The sequence below is a fragment of the Mauremys mutica genome, chromosome 6, assembly GCF_020497125.1.
Source record: "Mauremys mutica isolate MM-2020 ecotype Southern chromosome 6, ASM2049712v1, whole genome shotgun sequence".
Classification (NCBI taxonomy): domain Eukaryota; kingdom Metazoa; phylum Chordata; order Testudines; family Geoemydidae; genus Mauremys; species Mauremys mutica.
Window position 1 is genome coordinate 90,751,728 of NC_059077.1, and position 19,777 is coordinate 90,771,504.

Consider the following 19,777-nt stretch of genomic DNA (forward strand, 5'->3'; position numbering starts at 1 on the left):
TGCAAGGAAAATGTCCTCTGCCTCATTACTAGTCTGCTCTGTGGGTCAGTCAGAACTGGTGGCCAGCTGGCATGTCCTCCCCACCCCGTGGGGCTGTGGACCCCTAGTTTGGCTCTCTCAGAGAAGCCACCATTTATCTGAAGCCTTGTTCACATGGAGTTTCATCTGCCTATCAAACCTAGATCAGTGGTTTTCAACCTGTAGTCCGTGGACCCCTGGGGGTCTACAGACTATGTCTAAGATTTCCAAAGGGGTCCGCACCTCCATTTGAAATGTTATATGGGTTTGCAAATGAAAAAAAAAAGGTTGAAAACCACTGTCCTAGATAAAGGGATTATTCCTGTATTCAGATAAAAGGGAACTTAGAAGTCGGGCCTGTTTCAGCTGGGCACTTTGAACCAGGAACATATCGATAAATATGTACTTTCCAGTATTCTAACCATCCACTTTATGATCCAATGGGGGGCGGAGGTGGGGGGGTGTACATAAAAATGGTGCAATTCTTCATGAGCTCCAGCAGAAGTGAGTCAATAATTGAATTACAGTGTGCCATTCTGAAAAGTGACACTGAAAATGGCATTCTGGGCTTCCATGTCTGTTTTTCACTGATTTCCAGGTCAAATGTGCTCAATTCAAAAGTAAAAAAACAAAAAAAAGGGAGGGGGCGAGTGTCAAATCCTGACCCATTGAAGTCAATAACAATACTCCTGCTGACTTCAATGGAACCAGGATTTTACTCAGGCAGTTTTTCTAACTGTTAGCCCTGCATGCTCAACCTAGGGCTGAGAATCAAACTTGAATCTTGCCTCACATTTAATGAATGTCTTCCCTCAGCAACACATATCCAACCCCACTGTTGTCAGTGTCCTGCAGTATGAACATGACTAAAAAGCAGTAAAAACATATCTTTATCACTAAAGCCAGCTGTTCCGATTCTGATTACATTCAGGAAGCAGGTGTCTTGAGTAAAAAGGTGTCATTTACCGTGGTCACTTCACAGAGGAAACCCTCCCTTTAACTGCTTTTGAAATAACATGTAAAGGTTCCCATTTCTCCTGGTTTTTATTCTCCCTCTTTCTTTAGAATGTGCAGCTTTTTAATCATTTACAAATATTCTTACGTGGATCCAGTTTGTCTATCTCTATCTCTCCAATTATAGGGTTTTTATCCTGTCATTCTTTTCTTTTGAATGTGTTTATTCTTTCTCTCCATTGTTTTTCCTTTTTTTCTGTCCTTTAACTCTACCTCTTTTAATGTGTCATTTCCTGTATAATTATTTCCATTTTTAACCTTATGTTCTTCTCTTCCCTCTCCTCTTTTTCTGGGCACATTGTCTTCCCCTCCCTACTACTTCTACCCCCAAAGGAAAACATGTCTCACCTCCCATTTCTTTGTCATTCCCCTCAGTCGCATCCTCCATTTCCCTTCTTCTCCCACCAAGGGAAAGGCTATATTTCAAATCAGAATATAATCCTTGAGGAGGAAGAACTGATTTATCTTGCAGTTGATTTTCCCCCATGTTTTAAGTTTCTACAATGATTTGTATCCAGGCTACTCTTGCCTCTTCTGATATGTGAGCATAAAGAAAGATTGATAAAGCATCTCATCCTGGTCATGTTGTCGTCATAAAGGGCAAAACTCCAGTTGAACTCAGTATTGCAGGATCAGGGCCAAATAGAGCCTTGCTTCTTTGGCACTGGGTTTGTGAACAGTGCAATGGAAGCAGCTAACTTTATAGCTATGAAGACAATGCCTAAAGAAATGGTTCACAGAAGGCTTTTGTCTGCAAACAATCTGAGTTATTTTGTCAGGAGCTGTGCTATGAAACTGGGGTTGCCTCATCAGTGTGCAGCAATGACTGAGCTCAGATTGGGTGTTGTATCCACCTAGAAGTACGGAAACCTCATTTCTAGTTCAGATGTGGTTTGAAAAAATTTATTGAAATAAACAGATGAATTCAATGCAATGTTAAAGTATCAGCTAATAACACAAAGTAAAGCAGTTATCTCCAAACACTCATGGTAGAAAAATACTCAACTGTTACAAACAACAAACACAAAACCCCAACTATTAGCTAATGAATTAACAGGTCTTCCAGATCAGCAAATATTAATGGAAAAACAGATGGGGACTTGCACCAAAAGATGAAATACGAGAAAGAGATTAAAATTAATAAATAGAGGCACATTAAGCAGCAGCACTAACATTTTCCTGCTAGTGTAAAAAATAATGGCTTCTGTACATTGGTAGCCAGTGTATCAAGGTACAGTACAGTCATTTGTATATCAAGGGCGTTTTCGTTCAAGATCTTGATGCGCTGACGTGAGCAGAAAATGAAATACTGGCTATGAAAACAAAATTAGCCAGTTGGATATTTGGTATGAAAAAATCTTTCATAAACAGATCATCTAGAGATATTGAACAGAGTAGAATGAATGTATTTGATACTGACTTTTTTGTGTGGGCATAGTAAAATATTGAAACGTGAAAACAAGCTGCTCTTATGTTGGCTTGAGCCAACAATTATGGGTTATACTTAATATCATTAGCAAACTCTTTAAAGGCCAGAGAATGCTGTTCTTGTTTTAAAATGCTGGGAACCTCCTCAAACAACCTCTCTAATGCCACGTGAATGGATTGTGGTTAATGCTGTCCCCAGGCAACTGTTGCACCCATTAGTATATTACAGTAGTATTATATAGCACTGTCCCATGTCTTTTCCAACACCACTTTGCATAGTCAGTGTCTTAATCACTGACTTTGTCTCGGAATAACTGACATGCTTTGGTCCCTTTAAAGTCCCTTCATAGTTCATATTATTAGCAACTGACTCCTGGCATGGGTGCATGACAAGAGCCTGAGACTCCTTCTGTATTTGAGTTATGCTCGGCTGTTGGCTGCTGCTGCTGCTGCACAGACATTTCATATGATGGTGGTTGTTCCTCCTGAAGGCTGGTTTCATCTATGAATTCCATGCTGCTTTCAGTATACAGTGGCGGAGGGATGTTGTAGATCTCTTCGTCTCCTGCTGAAAGGGAGAGTGGTATTGGGAAAGTCTGCTTTCCCGGATCAGTGCTATCTTCATAGCACGGAGGGTAGAAATCAGGCCTGAAAAATAATCACACCAAAAAAGAGTCACTAGTTAGAAGAGATTTATATGAGCTGGGCCTGGTTAGATATGTTTGCTTTTGTCACCTTGTCACAGTTTATCTGAGGTTTAAAATATAAACTGAAATCATGAAATCTGGTTAAGAAGGAATAGATCAGCTGGAAACATATGAAACAGATTTACTGATCTAGCATCCTGTGACTTTCTCTAAAGTGTGCCATTAAAATAATTTTAAATATCAGCCTCAGCCTCAATAGTGAATTTAATTGACAAGGTTTCCTGACTGTCATGCAAATATCATCCACCGATTGTCTATAGTGCAGCAGCTGTCCTAAAGGGCACTCGGATTTGAAAAGGGAGTATATTTCCTGCCAAAGTTGATTGCATGGTGATTATTTTCCGCTCTCCACAAATTTTTAAGTGCTATCCATATTGTCCTGGTTATCTAACCAGGGTTTGTGATGCGATGTATTTATAGAGCTGTTACAGAACCTATTGTCAGTGTTTATATTGGTGTTACCACAACAGACAGCAAGAGTCATTTGTATCCAAAGACCCCGTTACAAACTTTGCCAGGCCTAGGGCCAACCAGTTTAAGAAACTGTCTATTGGAAAGCATCGGACTTCACTCAGAAATAGCAGGGATATTTACACAGAAACCTCAAGCATAGACCATATAGGGAATTGTGAATCATTCCAGTGTTTTGGCCTCCCTGGAAAGACTGTGCTGAGGAGCAATACCAAAACACTGGCACAGCCACTGTTGTCTATGACGGTGATACAACTGGGCCAGCTGTGCTCCTGAAGTAATTCCACTGAAGCCATCGGAGTTGTGCCTGTTTTCCCCAGGAATTTGTCCCAGTATGTGTAATCACTAAGAATAGTTTTTCAGGAATATATCCTGTACATTGATTGTATCACCTAAACTGCTGCTGTTACTGTCCTAACTGCAATCCACTGCATATGAAATGTTCAGGCTCCTGTTCTGTGCCCATACAAATAGAATGAAAAGTCTTCGACTAGCTGCAGGTTACTTTTCTTTGATATAATGCTATGTCATTTATTTCCCTTGAGGATACATTTACAAAATGCAACACCCAGTTTGCCCACACATACATTGCAGTACGTACCTGTCTATGATGTTGATGTGCATTTCTCTATGGCTGGGATTTCTCTGGAAAATATAGAACAGGTTTTTGTTTTTTCTGACTTCATGGTATGTGCTCCAAAAAATTCCAGTCACAAGGAGTAAGAACCCCAAAGGTAACAGAGAATAAGCAACGGGCAGATTATTCCCACATCTGCACAAAGAGGAGCCTGTGGAAATGCAAAAGGCTCCCATGCAAATAATTGAGAAGCCAGTTAAGAGCACAAAGATACGAAAGAGAGAGAAAAACTTTTTTGGCATCTTCATGGTTAACCACAGGATCTAGTTCTTTCTCTCTCACGCTCACACTTTCTCTCTCCGCTATGCTTCGTATCTGCATTCGTCAAGGTTTTATGCACTCCAGGATCAACTGGCCTTTGGACAATTAAGAGAAGCAGGCAGTTATACGATACTCATTAACTCATCGAAGTCACCATAATATCTTTAGGGATTAATTTATAATTATAAGGCTGCTGTAAGAGGAGGGAAAAATTCTTCCTGTGTCATTTCTTTGCCAATGTAAGCTTTGAAAACCATTGTTGCATACTGTACTTCTCAATGAGTTAAACATTAGGGTTTGGGTTTGAATAGAAACCACCAACCTTGCCAGCTTTGGGGCAATGCTTTCTAGCACTGAAGGTTTCTTTAAAAAACAAAACAAAACAAAAACCTCCATTGTTCCTAATTCTCTGTTAAAAGCTTGAAGAAAAAAATGTGTGTCTACTGATTACGAATTCTTTCTTTCACTCTTTCCAACTGAATGTTAAATGACTGTGGCATTTCTTATAGTTCACTTTCTAGTTTCCACACCAGGAACATCAATGATCAATAAAAATTACACAAATTCAACAAAACAGTCTAAGGGCGGTGTAAGTTTAGTGGTTCTCCTCTTCCCCAAATTCAGCTCCATGTTGATCATTTTTTCTTTACTCTGTCGTCTTTCTCCCAGCACTATTTGACTTAGGAGCTTATTTTTAAAGGTATTTAGGTGTATAAAGATGCAGATTGGCACCTCGTGGGATTTTCAAAAGCTTCTAGGCCCCTAACACCCACTGAAATCATCCAGGTGATTTAGAAAATGGCAGTGGGCACCTATCTGCATATTTAGGCCCCCAAAACTGTTGAAAATGTTGCTCATTGTGCCTGTCTCTACAAGCATACCGGCTAATATTTAACATGGCAAAACAAACTCCATAATCAGAACTCCATTTGTTTAATAATTCCACTTTGTCTTTCAGTGGGGAGGAGAATTAACCATACCGTTCCAAAAAATGCAGTCAACTCTTTCCCGCTTAGCGTCCTTAATCAAAACTGGACGTCATTCTAAAAGAGAGGCTTTAGTTCAGCCACCGCTGGGCTCAATGCAGGAATTAGTGGGTGTAATTCTATGGCCTGTCACACTAGATGATCATATGGATCCCTTCTGGACTTAAGTCTATGAGAGTGATTCTTTCTTCCACTACAGCCCCTGTACGCTGCTGCCCTTGTATATAGGGGTCATAAAAGCCTCACAAGTCCTGGCACAGGGGCTATGCCCAGTGGGGAGAAAGGGGCATATTGGATAGGGGAGGGGTCATAGTACATGCCAATGTGGCCATTCTGCACACCTCCATGGGCTGCCCAAGTAGGGTGACAAATTACAGTAGCTCTTGTGGCTTCCTAAATTACTCTGGGTGGTTTTGCCATCTGACCAGCCCAGGACCCCAAAGGCACAAAGGTCACCTTTGTCTCACCTCTTCCTGGAGGCACAGCACACAATCTCACCCTGTGACTCTATTCATGTATTGTTTAGTGATTTAATTATGATTGCTTATTAGCATTGTATTTTACCTGTGTGGGCACCACCTCAAATACTTTGCTAGGGGTTCTTAATAAATAATATGCTTACTTGTTTATTTTGTCACAAAGTTGCCATACATTCTGGTGAAAAATTTACTTTTCAGCCCTCTTCTGCTGTATCAGTGCATCTACTCAATGGAACCAGCCCCAAAACAAGTCAATGCGGCAGATTTTTCTACCAACTGTGAGAAGGTGTTTTGATGTTGGTCACCTTTTCATTTTTTGTGATACCAAAGGGACCACACAGCAAAAGTTGGCAAAAGCCTGACTTAACAGAGCAAAGCATTCACATAAAGAGCTGTTGGGGCCAGTTTTTACTGCAAAGTTAACTCATGTTATAACGCGAATCTTCCTGTTAACTCAACCTCCATCCACAAACAAAAACCCCACACTCAAGTGCGGTGGCGCTATTAACTCAAGTTGGTTGGCACAATTGGCCAGCTAACATGACCACTCAGTAACGTGAATGCAGGCTAGTGTCACTGGAGTGCCGCCAGTCCTCCAATGCCTTCCCACAATTCCCCATAGTCATATTTTCTTGCTCTCTTCCTATTCCGTCCATCTAGTCTGGACATCACCTTCACTGCCCATAGAAGAAACAAAGTAATAATTGTACAGCAAACCTCCTCCGTCACAGAACCAACAATTGACTTGCCAAAACCAAACTGATCTGTAACAATCTGGGGTAGCCAGATTCCAGATAGCAATAGCAACCTGCTTTGGAACTGTTATGGCCTCCTCTCACCTGTGTGTCCTGGTGCTGAAGAGCCTGACACTTCTCCAGGAATGTAGTCTTGCTTGCACAAAAGTTCTGCGTCCACTGCTAGTGATCCCAGGTCTGCACGACAATGCAGTTCCACTATTCTGAGCTTGTGGTCCTGCTCCAGAACTGTCAGTCCTTATAAGGAGGGCTTCATCACCCACTAAAAACTTCATCAATGGTCACCACTTCTCCAGTTCTGCATGCAGCTTATGTGCTCTTCTTAACAAAGCATACCATCTTTTTCCCATGGTGTCAAGCCACTGCCAAAATGCCTGCCTCTGCATCTCACACCCTGTAGCTTCCTCCTGTTGTCAGAATGAGAGTTGCAGTGGAGCCCACGTTTGGTATAGGTTCCTCCAAGTTGGATGCTCACCCTGCTACCAGTGGGAAAAACTTGTGGAACTGAGGCCAAACTTAGAACTGATTCAGTTGTGGTGTCAGGCTAACACCAGTTTCACCCATGTGCACAGACAGGACAGACAAGTGTTTCCATGTTACACTGCAAAAAATTCCTAGCATGGCTCAGTTTACTGCAATGCTAAGAATGATGGGATGCACCCACAGCAGACAGCACAAGTGAATAGAGTGGCAGTGTGGATACAGGGCATTAAAGCAACTCAAGTATTATTCTGCCATGTGACTGCTCTCACTCAAGCTAGACAAACAGAGAAATAATTCAAGTGTAGATCACTCAAGCTAACTTTCCAGTAAAGATACACTGTGTTTTTCACACATTTTAATAAACATTTTAGCAAAATTTACTACATAGAATACAACAAATACATAAGCAGTGTTCTTGCTTGTTAATTGTTGATATAAGGATCTTAGCACTGGAATCTGAGTTATTTCCTGTGAAATAAAAATAAATTACCACCTTTTTTATAAGAATGAACTAATATACATTGATCTTCTGAATGTTGCTTACATATTTCTTATAGCGTTCAGCTAGGTATTTGCATTAGTGTAGTTGAAAGGTTCATAGTGGAACTTGCTCATAATGAACTCAGTTGCAGTGGAATTCTGCCTATAAGGAAGTGGAGTGAATTTCCTGAATGTGTATTTCAATATCCTTACATTGGCTTATAGTGACAGTTCAGTCTGTTTGAAAATTCATTTGCTAGTTCCAATCAACTCCAGTTAATACCCTTGGATTGCAGCAATTATCGCCTACCAGAAAGGTGCTAAAAGATTCTTCCAAAGAGACTATCACCTCCCCTTCTTCCGCAGAGCAAAGGAGGAGATGAAGAGAAGTTGCCGCCAGACCATGGCAGAAGAAACCCAGAAGCCTTGTCTTCCTGCAATTGCACCCATCCGAGTGTGAAAAGGAGACAGTCTTGCTACTGCTACGTTCCAGTGGAGTGAAGATGTGGCCATCTAGCCTCTCACAGAGAGTGTCCCCTGCAACTGCACTTAGTAGGTGAAGGGGGACGGGTGGTCTCTTATTAGGTGGGCCCTCTCCTGCCCGAGTGAAAGTCTGTTTATAACAGGTGGGGCAAAGCCAAGCTCACTACTAGAAGTTTTCACTGTATTATAAGGGGTAATATAAATAATATCACAAAAATAACATGTCATCTCCTGCATCCCTTATCGTATGCAGTAAAATTGAATTCATTGCTCTGATTAGGTGTGGTGTTAATCAGTTCTGGGTACTAAGTGTCCTGGCATCAGATTTCAATCAGCCTTGGGTAGTGTCCTGGTATTATGGCCCAGATTTTTTAACTTTCAATGGGACTTTGGCTCCTACGTGGCTAAGTCACTTTCGAAAATGGGCCTTTGCCGTCTACGTCACTTTGGCCTTACAAGGCCGAGCAATGCAACACCTAAATACCTTGCAAAATCTGGGCCTTTGTGTCCTGGCGTCAGGCCATGCTACACCAATGAGAGCACTGTGGTGGAATGTTCTGCCTTGTTGCTCAGTATCCTGTTGGTGGTACAGAGAGGAGACTCTATTTTGAATGTATTTGTATGGCAGTGCCACCTGGGAGCACCAGTCAAGGAACAGAACCCATTTGTACTTGGCACTGTACAGATATCCAGTAAAAGTGTAGTTTCTCCTCCTTCCCCCCCCCCCCAGCTCACAGTCTAGGTTATCACAAGACACAGCAGGTGGAAGAGACAAAGAGGTGAAGATGAGGAAATGTTAAAGCAAGCAAGTTCTCAAACAATAAGCAGGCAGTCTCAACTCATTTACTACCTCATCATTGTCACCTGGCAGTGCTTCGTTGGCATCATGGCAGAGGTGATAAGGTGGATAAGGTAGTGGCTTTACCGGAATTTTCCAGGGCATTTTCCCAGACTAATAAGGGGATGTTTGGAAACATTGCAGAGGGATTTCAGGGAGCTGAGGACTGGTGGTGGGTGAATGGTGCCGACAGCAGAAGAGTGAAAGTGGGGATTAGCGTTGCAGTAAAATAGTAGATCAGCTAAGTAGGACAGAGCTAAATTGTAGTTTCTAAGCACAACAGGTACAGCTGTGCAGGGCCGCCCAGAGGATTCCGGGGGCCCGGGGTCTTCGGCGGCGGGGGGGCCCTTCCGTTCCGGGACCCGCCGCCAAAGTGCCCCGAAGACCCGCGGCGGGAGCCCCCCGCCGCCGAATTACCGCCGAAGCAGGACCGCCGCCGAAGCGCAGCCCGGTCTTCGGCGGTAATTCGGTGGCAGGGGGGGGAGTGTCCCCGCCGCGGGCCTTCCGGGCCCTTAGGCGGCGGGTCCCGGAACAGAAGGGGCCCCCCGCCGCCGAAGACCGGGCTGCGCTTCGGCGGCGGGTCCGGGTCCCGCTCCCGGTCCCGGTCCTGCCCCCGGCTCCGGCGGGTCCCGCTCCTCCCCCCCGGCCCCGCCCCCGGCCCCGGCGGGTCCCGCTCCTCCCCCCCGCCACCGGTCCCGGCCCCAGCCCCAGCCTCTTACCGAGCGCGTCTTCGGCGGGGCCTGAACTCCGTCCCGCTCAGAGCCGCGTGGTGAGGGGGCGGGGCTGTGAGCTCCACGCCAAGCGGAGGCAGCTGCCCCGCCCCCTCCCCACGGCGCTCTGAGCGGGGCGGGGCTCAGGCCCCGTTGGAGCTCCCAGCCCCGCCCCCTCATCACGCGGCTCTGAGCGGGGCGGGGCTCAGGGGCTCGGCCGGAGACTCGGCGCTTGATGCGCTGAGGCTCCAGGAGAGGGGCGGAGGCGGGAGCCTCCGCTCTTCTCTTGGGGGCCCCTGCGGAGCCCGGGGCCCGGGGCAAATTGCCCCCTTTGCCCCCCCCCTCTGGGCGGCCCTGGGCCTCAAAGGCTTAGAAACCACTGTTTGTCTCATTTGTGTCTAGACCAATAGCTATACAAGACTCCAAACACAGCACTGCCCCAAACTAGAAGCTAGTTTATGGCAAATATAGTTTTAGGAACATGTCTACATAGAGGGCTAGATTCACAAGGGGAACATAGATGTTGCATTGTTCTGCGTTGCAACACCTAACTTTTGGGTGCGCTACTGCTTAGTGCAATTTGCAGCCCCGAGTTAGGTGATGAGGCTCCTTATACAATGCTCAGGGAGAGCTAGGCACCTGAAAATGGGATTCCAAGAAGTCAGCAAAATGATCTGGGAACCATCTTAACTGGCCAGTAGGAAATGCTGAGAAGAGGGATGAGGCATAAGCTCCATCCCTCTCCGGCAGCTAGATGCCTAATTCTGGGCTGGAGGGAGACATCATTCTCCATTCAGGATTCATAGACAGGAATCCTCTCTTGGAGCCAGGTGTCTAATGCAGGTCACTCCTTTCTTGTGAAAAACCAAGGTGGAGGAGGCAACAAGAATTTCCTCACCATGGAGCAATTGCTCCATCAAGGAAGAGCAAAGGTGAGGTTTGCACACATCTATTTTGTATTTTAAGCTGTATGTAAATGTATATTTGTTGTGGCTTCTGGGCTCCTGGAAGGTTGCTAACTTGGCCTTTGGTATAGCAAAAGTTGAGCATGCTTAGGCTAGTTAGACCAGCTCTGACACAGGGCAAGTGGTGATCTGGGCATCAAAGGGGTATGCCACCCTGTATTATGGCTGCAGATACAGTCAGCAGACTGACTAGCTGACACCCCGAGGATGAGAGTGGAGATCAGTGAGACAATTAGGAGCTTCAAAAAACCATAATGGGGCTGTCCTAAACTGTGTAACTGTAGGTGTACCTGGCACAGTAACCATGTGACATTCAGAACTGGAAAATGCTACTACTGGCCTATTAACCTACATTGTTACATGCCATCTAATAATCTATTCAATCAACTTGTTCAGTTCCCTGCTAGTGCAGGATTGTTCTTTATTGTACATTTACCTAATGTTTTGTCCAGTTAAAAATATTCCAGTATTGGTGCTTCCCCCATATCCCATGGGATGCTTCCCCTCCCCCACAAGCTAATGGATTTAATAGATACTAATATGAAGCTTTTCCTGATATTCAGCCCAAACTTTCCTTTTCTAACTTGCATCCTATTCCTTTTATTTATATGTCCTTTTTTGCTAAATTGGTAAATAATTCCTCCTTCTCCTGGCTGTTTAAAGTGTGCAGATCTTTCAGATAACGCACGGAAGTAAATACACCCATTGAATAGTCTATGACCTCTATCTACCGCTAAGATAATGACTGTAATTCAGATCATCTACAGAACTGGTTGTCCTTCCGATCACATACAATATTTGCTGCAATAATTTTGATGGTGACAACACCTTGCACTTATTGACCTGTTTGTTTTATGTGCAGGTGATAAAATTAAACAGAAATTATACCTCTGTGGATATATCATAAGTTAATTATTACAAAATTGTTATGGTGTTGTTTCTTTGATGCTACCAGGAAAAATGGTTGGTCATATTTTGTGCGTTGAAAGCAACCAATGTTGCTTAAGAAGACTGATGCTGTACGGTGAGGGAGGGCAGCATGAATGGAATTTCACCTTCCACCTTAATGATTTTACCCTGCCCCTTATCCTCCCCAAATCCTCTAAAAGCATCCTTTCCACTTTAGCTTTCAGTAAGGGGTCTCTGGCCAGAAGAGAATTGCTTCACCAGAATGGCAGTGAATTGCATCAACCATTTAAAAATGAAATTTAAAATAATGGCCTGATTTCTTATTTCAGAATTGCTGATCACTTACAGTTCTCTCTGAAGTCCAAAAGCGGGAGGGGGAAGGGGGGTTGAATGCTCAGCCCCTCTGAAAAGTAAGCCATCAAGGTAAGATAATTCTTCTAATTTTTATTTATTTGTTTAGAACATCCTAGGGGCTGACTGAGAGAACTAAAATGAGGCAGATTAGATTCATCTAGTTGAGCAGTAGTGCACACACCCAAATCTGGGAAGCTCACGGTCCAATTAAAAAAATTATTAGATGCTGCAATAGGAATGTCAGTCGGCATGGGTAGGGAGACACTGGAAAGTTCCCATGGGTCATGCAGAACATACTAGGATGCTCTCGAGCTTTAAAAAGCTCATCAGAAAGGTGGAGCATACATGGGTTTGTAACAGGGGAGTATCAACAGTGGAAAGATGAGGCACCACTCCTAGGACTCCTTAGTGCAATGCAAAGCAGGAGCCATTTGTAACACTGGTGCCAGCTCTGGCCAAGGCCATAAGCATCAGCTAAAACCTGACAAATTCACAGCTGGAAGCCAGGCCAATTCATTTGTGTATTAGTATAGATCAAAGTGGCTGTTAAATGTTTTAGAATGTTTGGTGTTTAAACCTCATGAAAACTAATGGGAGGTTGCATGCATTGTTTTTATTTACCTGTATCCTGTTAGAATAGAGTAGCAAACATTTACATTATAGATACCCTATATCTAAGTGACTCATCAAACAGAAAGAAGCCTCGTGTAATGCAAATGAAGGACTGTAACAGGAAGGTGCTAATTCCTGCACATTTCAAAGCAAGTGGACATTTTGTGTGGTGATCAGAGATCAAAGACTCTAAAAGCATTCCCCTCTCTCATCAGAGTAAGAGCCCAGGTGGGTAGCCAAACTGTCAACTTGTTTTTCTGGGAGATGAAGCCATAAGTATGATCACAAGGGGAAAAAATCTTATCTCTAGACTGTTTGGATTCTAATAGGACACAATAAACAAACAAGAAGACAGAACTCTCCAGAGTTACTCTGGGTAGCCCTAGAAGAATTTTGGGGAAACTGGCAGATAACGACATCTCTGCTACCTTTTGAAATTATAGACTGGGACTCACCTGTGCATATATTTTTATCTGCTTGAATGTCTCAATAACTTGTATTCCTTTTTCTTAGCTACAAACCTTTAGTTAGTTTATTATAAAATTGGCTATCGGTGTTGTCTTTGGTGTGAGATCTAGGATGCAAATCGACCTGTGGGAGTACTGGTCTCTTGGGACTAAATATTTTGTGATTTTTGGTATAAGTGACCATTTATCACGCAGTCCGGCTTACCTGCGTGGCAAGATAGACTGGAGTGTCTAAGGGGACCCTCTGTGACTCCATTATAAGACTATCGTAGTACTTTGGGAGTTCACATTTGGAACTGGGTTGGTGAAATCTAATTCTAGAACATACCACCAGTTTGGGGTATCTACCCTGCTTTTGACAGCCTGCCCTGAAGTAGGCACTCACAGTTGTGAGTTATTCCAGGCATGTTACACCTGCTTTCTACTCTCACCTGCTCCCTGGTCTCCTCTGCAAGGAAAAGCAGAAGGCACCCTCAGTTTCTTCATATGCTCCTGTTGTCCTAAGGAGGAGAGCCCACACCTGTGAAATGGAGCAGGTTTCTCTTCCTGTTCACCTTAGGAGGTGCACAGTGCCAGGGGTCCCCTCCTGCAGAATAGTAGATGGCCTCTCAGGAGTGCTAGCTGTGACTAGCAAATGACATGGTGGTGCAGCAGGAAGCCAATAGGCTGGGAGCCCCATTCCCGGGAGTCTCCTAAGGGCCTTAGGAAGGGCACATTGCTCCTGTGAACTTCCTTTTCCACTGGTTCAGATTTGCAGATCTTCATATTCCTGTAAACCGTGGAAGTGCTGTGTCTCCTCTCAGGTTAAGGTCGCCACAGCCTATGGATAGAGACTTACTTGAGGTCTTGGGAAAAAGTCCTTGGTTCAAAAGTGTGCATCTTACAAAGTAGGTCTGAAGAGAACAAAGAAGAAAAGATGGGAGACTGGCATGGGATTTAAAGTTGTTTTCATTAGGGTCTGATTTTTTTGGCTTTCAGATGTTTGAGGGGAGGTTGTCGGTTTTTAATGCTAACCTCCACTTTCTCTCCTTCCCTCTCCTGTTTTCAGTTAACCATCTCACTGGCAAAGCCTCAAGTTGTACAGTGAAGCTTGACGTTACATGCTGGATGGTCAGGCTACTTTTCTGTGCTACAAAACAGGAAGAAAGTTAGTCCTAATGAGGCTCAGGTGGGAAATAGAAAAGCTAATACTGTGTTGCAGAGTGGCACTGGCCCAGGGCCAAGGTCAAATGGCAGCCTGACAAAAGTTCAAAAAGCACTTTTCTTTAGGAAGTTGGCAGTGGAGCATTTAACAGGATGCTCTACTGGATAATTTGACAGTTGCAATTATTGCGCAATTTGTGGCTTATTTAAAAGTCCATTGTGTATATTGCTTCCTCCTCCTCTATGGATTTAGTTTAGTAGTAACAAAGTAAGAGCATGAAGCAATCAATGCCTGGTCCTTTTGTACACAGCTGTAGTGGATTTGGGTTCTTGTATATGCAAACAATATTAAGGCCAGGTACATATTTGACAAGTAAGTTGGGTCCCACTCAGTGAATTTAGTGAAACCTACTTAATGTGTGGTGTTCAGTAAGCTAAGTGCTGTAAACTGAAAGTGGACTATTTCACATCCAGTAAGATATGATGACATTACAGGGCCTAGCTGATGTTTTGGAACATACCACTGGACTGTACAAAGCAAACTGTATTAAGGTTGTGCTGCCAGTAGGTGAAAGGAGTAGGGGGTGGAAGAACTCACTTGAAAATAATGCCTTACTTATGTTGTTACTTAGTGAGAAATTTACAAAATAGACAGATGACAAAGATTTTGTCCCTGTCCCTCAAAGTTTGTGGTTTATACAGACATGGAGAATTGTCAACCTGAAAATTAAAAAAAAAAACGGAGTCAGGTTCCAAACCTCATGAGACTTTAAAAGATAATACATTCTGGATCTTTTTTATTTGCCGTCTTATTTTTATGCCTTTAACTTCATGCTTTCTAGCTTTTCTCCACAAACATGAAGGCCAGAAACTTCCTTTTTTAAAAAAAATAAATGAAAGCTGTGATTCTTACATTCTTACATGTCTCCAGGAGCTGAGGCTTTAAAAACACCAAATATCACAAGAGTAGTGATTAAATCACAAGAATGGGCAACACAGGACAAGCAATACGGTTCATATATTGTGTGGTGGGGATCCAGAGAGTGGCTTTATCACAAAACAATGCAGTTTTTTAAATAACGTAGGTAGCACCATTCTTTCTTTGGCAGGCTGTTAATGCACTTTGCAGAATAGGTTATTAAAGAAGAATTTGAAAGAAAATGAGGGAGTTCCAGGAGCAATAGGGAGGTCTGATTTCCATTTTTCTCTGTCAGAACAAAAGTTCTAGGTTGCCACATTAAAAATAAAAATAAAAATATTTTTGCCATCCACACTGATTACATAGTGCCTTGCACTGAGTAGTTCAATGGATCTCAATGGAACTAGTTGCAGAATAAGGTACTACTCAATGTGAGTAAAGGTGGGGAATTTGACCATATAGTTTGTGGCCCTATAGTTCTTTCTCTGTTTGGTTGTTTCTTAATATTATGATATTTAAATCCTGGGGATTCTTAGAAATAGGGCAAGAAATACTTTCCAACAAGAATCCAAGAATCTTGATGGTTTGTATTGCACATGCTTCCAGTATATTGGGGAAAGTGTCTTATAAAAATACACCAACTACATTTCCCTTGAAAGACACTGGTTTGAATTAAGGTGAAAAACACTGAACAAAAAGTAAAAAATGTTTGTTTCATAAGAGCCAAAATCTTTTGTACCTCAGACCCCACCCAATTCAGGCTTGCCCAGAAAGAAAGGAAATCTACATTACTTACAGACAGTAGGACCTAAAAGGGTAATGTCAGAAGCATTGCCCTGTTTTGCCAAGGCATAAGGGTTTTAATAATGGATAAAATAGTGTTAATAAGAGATAGTTAAGTGTGAATGGCTACTGGGGTACAGGGGTCACCACCATTTTAAAAAGTCCCTTTGCCAATAGTTGCCACACAATGGTGTCAAGAACACAATTGTTTCCCCCTGTACTGTGAATAAGAAACGACTGTGTGCTATTGTTTGGCATATGTAAATACTTTTATGGCATCCACTGTGTGAGAGGTATCTGTAAACTTTCTCTGAGTCTGATTTTCAAATATACAGTCTGCTAACTTGTAAATGTTCATCTTGAAAATATCTTCGTAGCCCATCATTCTGCACCTAAAGCATTTTGTGCAATTCCATCTAATCATGTAATGATATGTAATCACCTAACCGTTAGAATGTGTTATCACGTACAATTAGGCGATTACATTGTCTAACGACATAATAAAAAACCTTGGGGGAGGAAACAGCTGTGTATAAACAATAGCTTTTTTTGTTTTGAAGTTTGTATGTCAACTTTAAAAAAAAAATCTGTCTTTTCAAAATCCCATCACTTAGTTTCCATTGAAAATCTTTGTCCTCACACATTAGGCTTCTTTTCCTTTTAAACTAAGATTTTAGAGTGAAATTTGTCCATTTGCAGGGGGTCAGCACAAGGTATTACTTAAGTCCTCCAAAATAGGGCTTAAATGGGACTTAAGTGATGCGTAGGCTTCATACTGCTGTTCTTAGGGTGGGTGACACACACTCTATGTTCTTATCCAGTTTTCACTGTGGCAAAACTCCCACTGCCTTTAATGAGATTTTTTTGCTGAGTCAGAACACAAAGTGCCCGATCCTGTTTCCATTGTGAGAATTTTGCTATTGACCTCAATGGCAGCAGGGTCAGGCCCTAGGATTTGGCCCATGCTGTCTGAAGTGGATTCAAGTGTGTCCTTTGAGAACTGCTGGAAGATCTTCTGCTGACATAACCTAAAAGGTTCTCAACTACTTTTCTGGCTACACGAGAAGGTTTAATATTAAAACACTGTTTCTCATTAGATTTGAAATAATAAAGTTAAATATTATAGTTTGGTTAACTTGGACCTCCTGATATGTTTCTGGTTTGATGTCACTCCTGTGAAGCAAAGGTGGGACACCCAAAAAAGGTTGTCAGAGTTTAATCACCTTAGATTTCAGTTTACACAGAGATTGTTCTTGGTGCTAAATAGTATTGTCCACTGTCCTGGAAAAAATGCAGCGAGCCTACCTTTGTGTCAATGATTATTCTGTCCCAAAGCCATTACACAGATAAGAAGAACAGTTCCTAATTATAGCCACACTTGTTGGCCTAAATTTGCAAAAGTAACTGGATTTGGGCACCCAACGTGAGACTATGGCAAACTGGGAAATATCTGCATTATTTTTTATGAATACAGGCATGAAAGTGTGTGTTTATGTTTATGCTATGGGATACGATCAGAGAGTTTGTTAGAGGAACCAAGCAGGAAAGGTAAAACTATGGGCTAAATAAGGGACATCCCAACAAACAGACAGGTTTATAGGTACAAAGAGGTGACACCTCAACGCCAGTGCTAACGATGCAGCTGTTTTGCCAAGAGACAGATCAGTCAGTCGTTACAGGAGCCCAGGCCAAGAAAAGGAAAGTTAGATTTAGGTGAGCTAAGAGAAGCTGCCCAGAGTGTCAGCGAAAGCTGACAGGCTGGCAAGGAGGAAGAGAGGCAGAAATTGCAGCTGGGGCAGTCAGCTTCTCACAAGCCAGAAATAGCTGAAACTACAAAAGCTTGCAAATAAAGATTATGGACTAGGTAAAGGGAAAGATGCATGTAGACCTTTAGTGTTTCTACCCTTTGCTAGGCACGCTACATACATTTGGATGAATGAATAAATAATGCTCTATTGTGAAGACCTTGTTTTTGAGTTGCTTTAACCAGTGCTGGTCACAGGTCCCTGGAGCGAGACAGCGTACAGGGGCCAGACCAGGGTTGGGCCTGTTGAATTATCAGAGTTGTGAACCAAAGGGCTGCTGTGCAGAGATTCACTCTTAGGGTCTATTTACAAGAGTGTGAGTGATTGCAGCTTTAACCTAGCTAGCTCAGGTACTGATAGCGGTGAAGCCATGGCAGCATGGGCTTCAGTGCAGGCTAGCTACCCAAGTAATTACCCAGGGTTCCGAGTAGGCCCGCAATATAGCAAGCACTGCTATGGCATCACTATAGAACGGTGGCAGGGACACTTTAAAGAAGCCTGGTTTTCAAAGGGTGGATGCTAGGCACTTTCTAAAATCAGGCCCCTTGAAGGTGTCTCAAGTTTGGCATTCAAAAAGTGAGCCATCACAAGTCACCTAATGTTTGCCTTTCTACCCAATCAGCATCCTTGCTGTTTCATTAGCCTAATATTTGTTAGCACATGTAAGGCCCTGCCCACACTGGGATTAGAATTATTCTAGCTACAGCTGGGTTTAACTACAGCTGTGGGCAGCTTGGTTGTAAAGGTGAGACCAAGGTATACAATTTAAATCCAGGGTTTCCGTTTGGGCCCAATCCTATCTGGCTTCCCTGACAAGTTAGCAAGAGAAAAACCAATCAAGCTAATACCTGTCCTTTGCAGACCATAGACAGCCAGTATCCAGAGTGAGAGGATACTTACCCAGCTGGCTAGAGAACAGTTCAGTTTAGGGATTTTTTTGATGAGTGTTTAATAGAAAGTGAAAGAAAGTGTTGTGTGCATTCAATATTTGCCTGAGAATTCATGAGGAATCCATTTGTGCCCTGACCCTGCACTGAACCCAAAGCCCTTGGAAGATTCAGAGAACTCCATTTATATGATTACACCTGTTGTCCATATCTGACAACACTTCCTCGTTTTACAGTGGGATAACAATATAAGGAAGCACGGGAAACAACACAAGAAACCATTATTCTTGAGCTATTTCCTTTATATTTTCCCTTAAATTTCCTATGATTTTCCATACCATAAAAAAAAAGGACAAAAATGAGTCTTATTGTGTCATAGGTATTGTAATGATGCTCACTCTGTAATATGGTCTCACACAGTAAAATAGAGAGATCTGATGAGTATATTCCTGTATCAGGTCTCTGTCAACAAAAGCTGATTGCTGTAATGATTGTTTTTGTGTTTCTGATATTTACCTGGCCAGGATTTCTAAGCCTGTTAATACTGCCTAAATATATACACATTATAATCAGAAGAGTCTTACTAGATACGCTTGGAAATTTTTATTCTTGAATGTCAGAATTTTTTTCCTGGGAAATACTATTGATATACAATGTAACATCAAGGGTATTGGAATGAATGAGGTGAGATCTCATTGCCCAAAAAAACCCACAATCAAGCAGCACTACCAGCTTCTCCTAGAGAGGCCACGGGCAGTGCCATATTCTGAGAGAGAAAGAGGCAGGTTTCTTCCTGTCCCTCTCTCCCAATAACTGGATTGCAGGTGAGTGTGGACTGAAGATTTACTGCCTCTCTCAGTCCACACCCACCTGCAGTCCAGCTAGTTGGAGAGGGGAAACCCATTACAATCAGAATAAAACACAAGAAATATCAAGAGGGTCTCTGGAAAAACTTGGCAACTGTTGAGGCATGTGCATTAAAACATGAGCAGCTGCATCCACAGGAGTCATGGTACTTCTCTAAGAAGCAAGTTAAAAACGATGGGGAGTCACAAGGATGTGAACATAGCTAGAGTGACTCTTTTCCTCTTCGGATACCACAGTTTGGAGCAGTAAGAGCCCTGCATACCTTGAATGGGTAACTTAGACAATGATAAATAAAAGTATAGCAATAGCACCATCT

At 42.8% G+C, this 19,777-nt stretch overlaps 1 protein-coding gene across 3 annotated transcripts in view; it reads right to left on the reverse strand.

The window, feature by feature from the left end:
* Positions 1-1,926: 1,926 nt before the first annotated feature.
* The window catches only part of TMEM252 (transmembrane protein 252), a 43,829-nt gene continuing 25,978 nt past the window's right edge, over positions 1,927-19,777 (reverse strand). The window contains exons 1-3 of one of the 3 annotated variants that reach the window (XM_045021326.1): positions 6,841-7,043; positions 4,240-4,631; positions 1,927-3,108 (exon numbers count right to left, since the gene is read on the reverse strand). In XM_045021326.1, the coding sequence (XP_044877261.1) occupies positions 2,820-3,108; positions 4,240-4,523 (573 nt within the window). In that variant the 5' untranslated portion in view covers positions 4,524-4,631; positions 6,841-7,043 and the 3' untranslated portion in view covers positions 1,927-2,819. Of the gene's footprint in view, positions 3,109-4,239; positions 4,632-6,840; positions 7,044-19,777 lie in introns of those variants that run through there. The other 2 variants (XM_045021327.1, XM_045021325.1) reach the window with 2 other exon arrangements.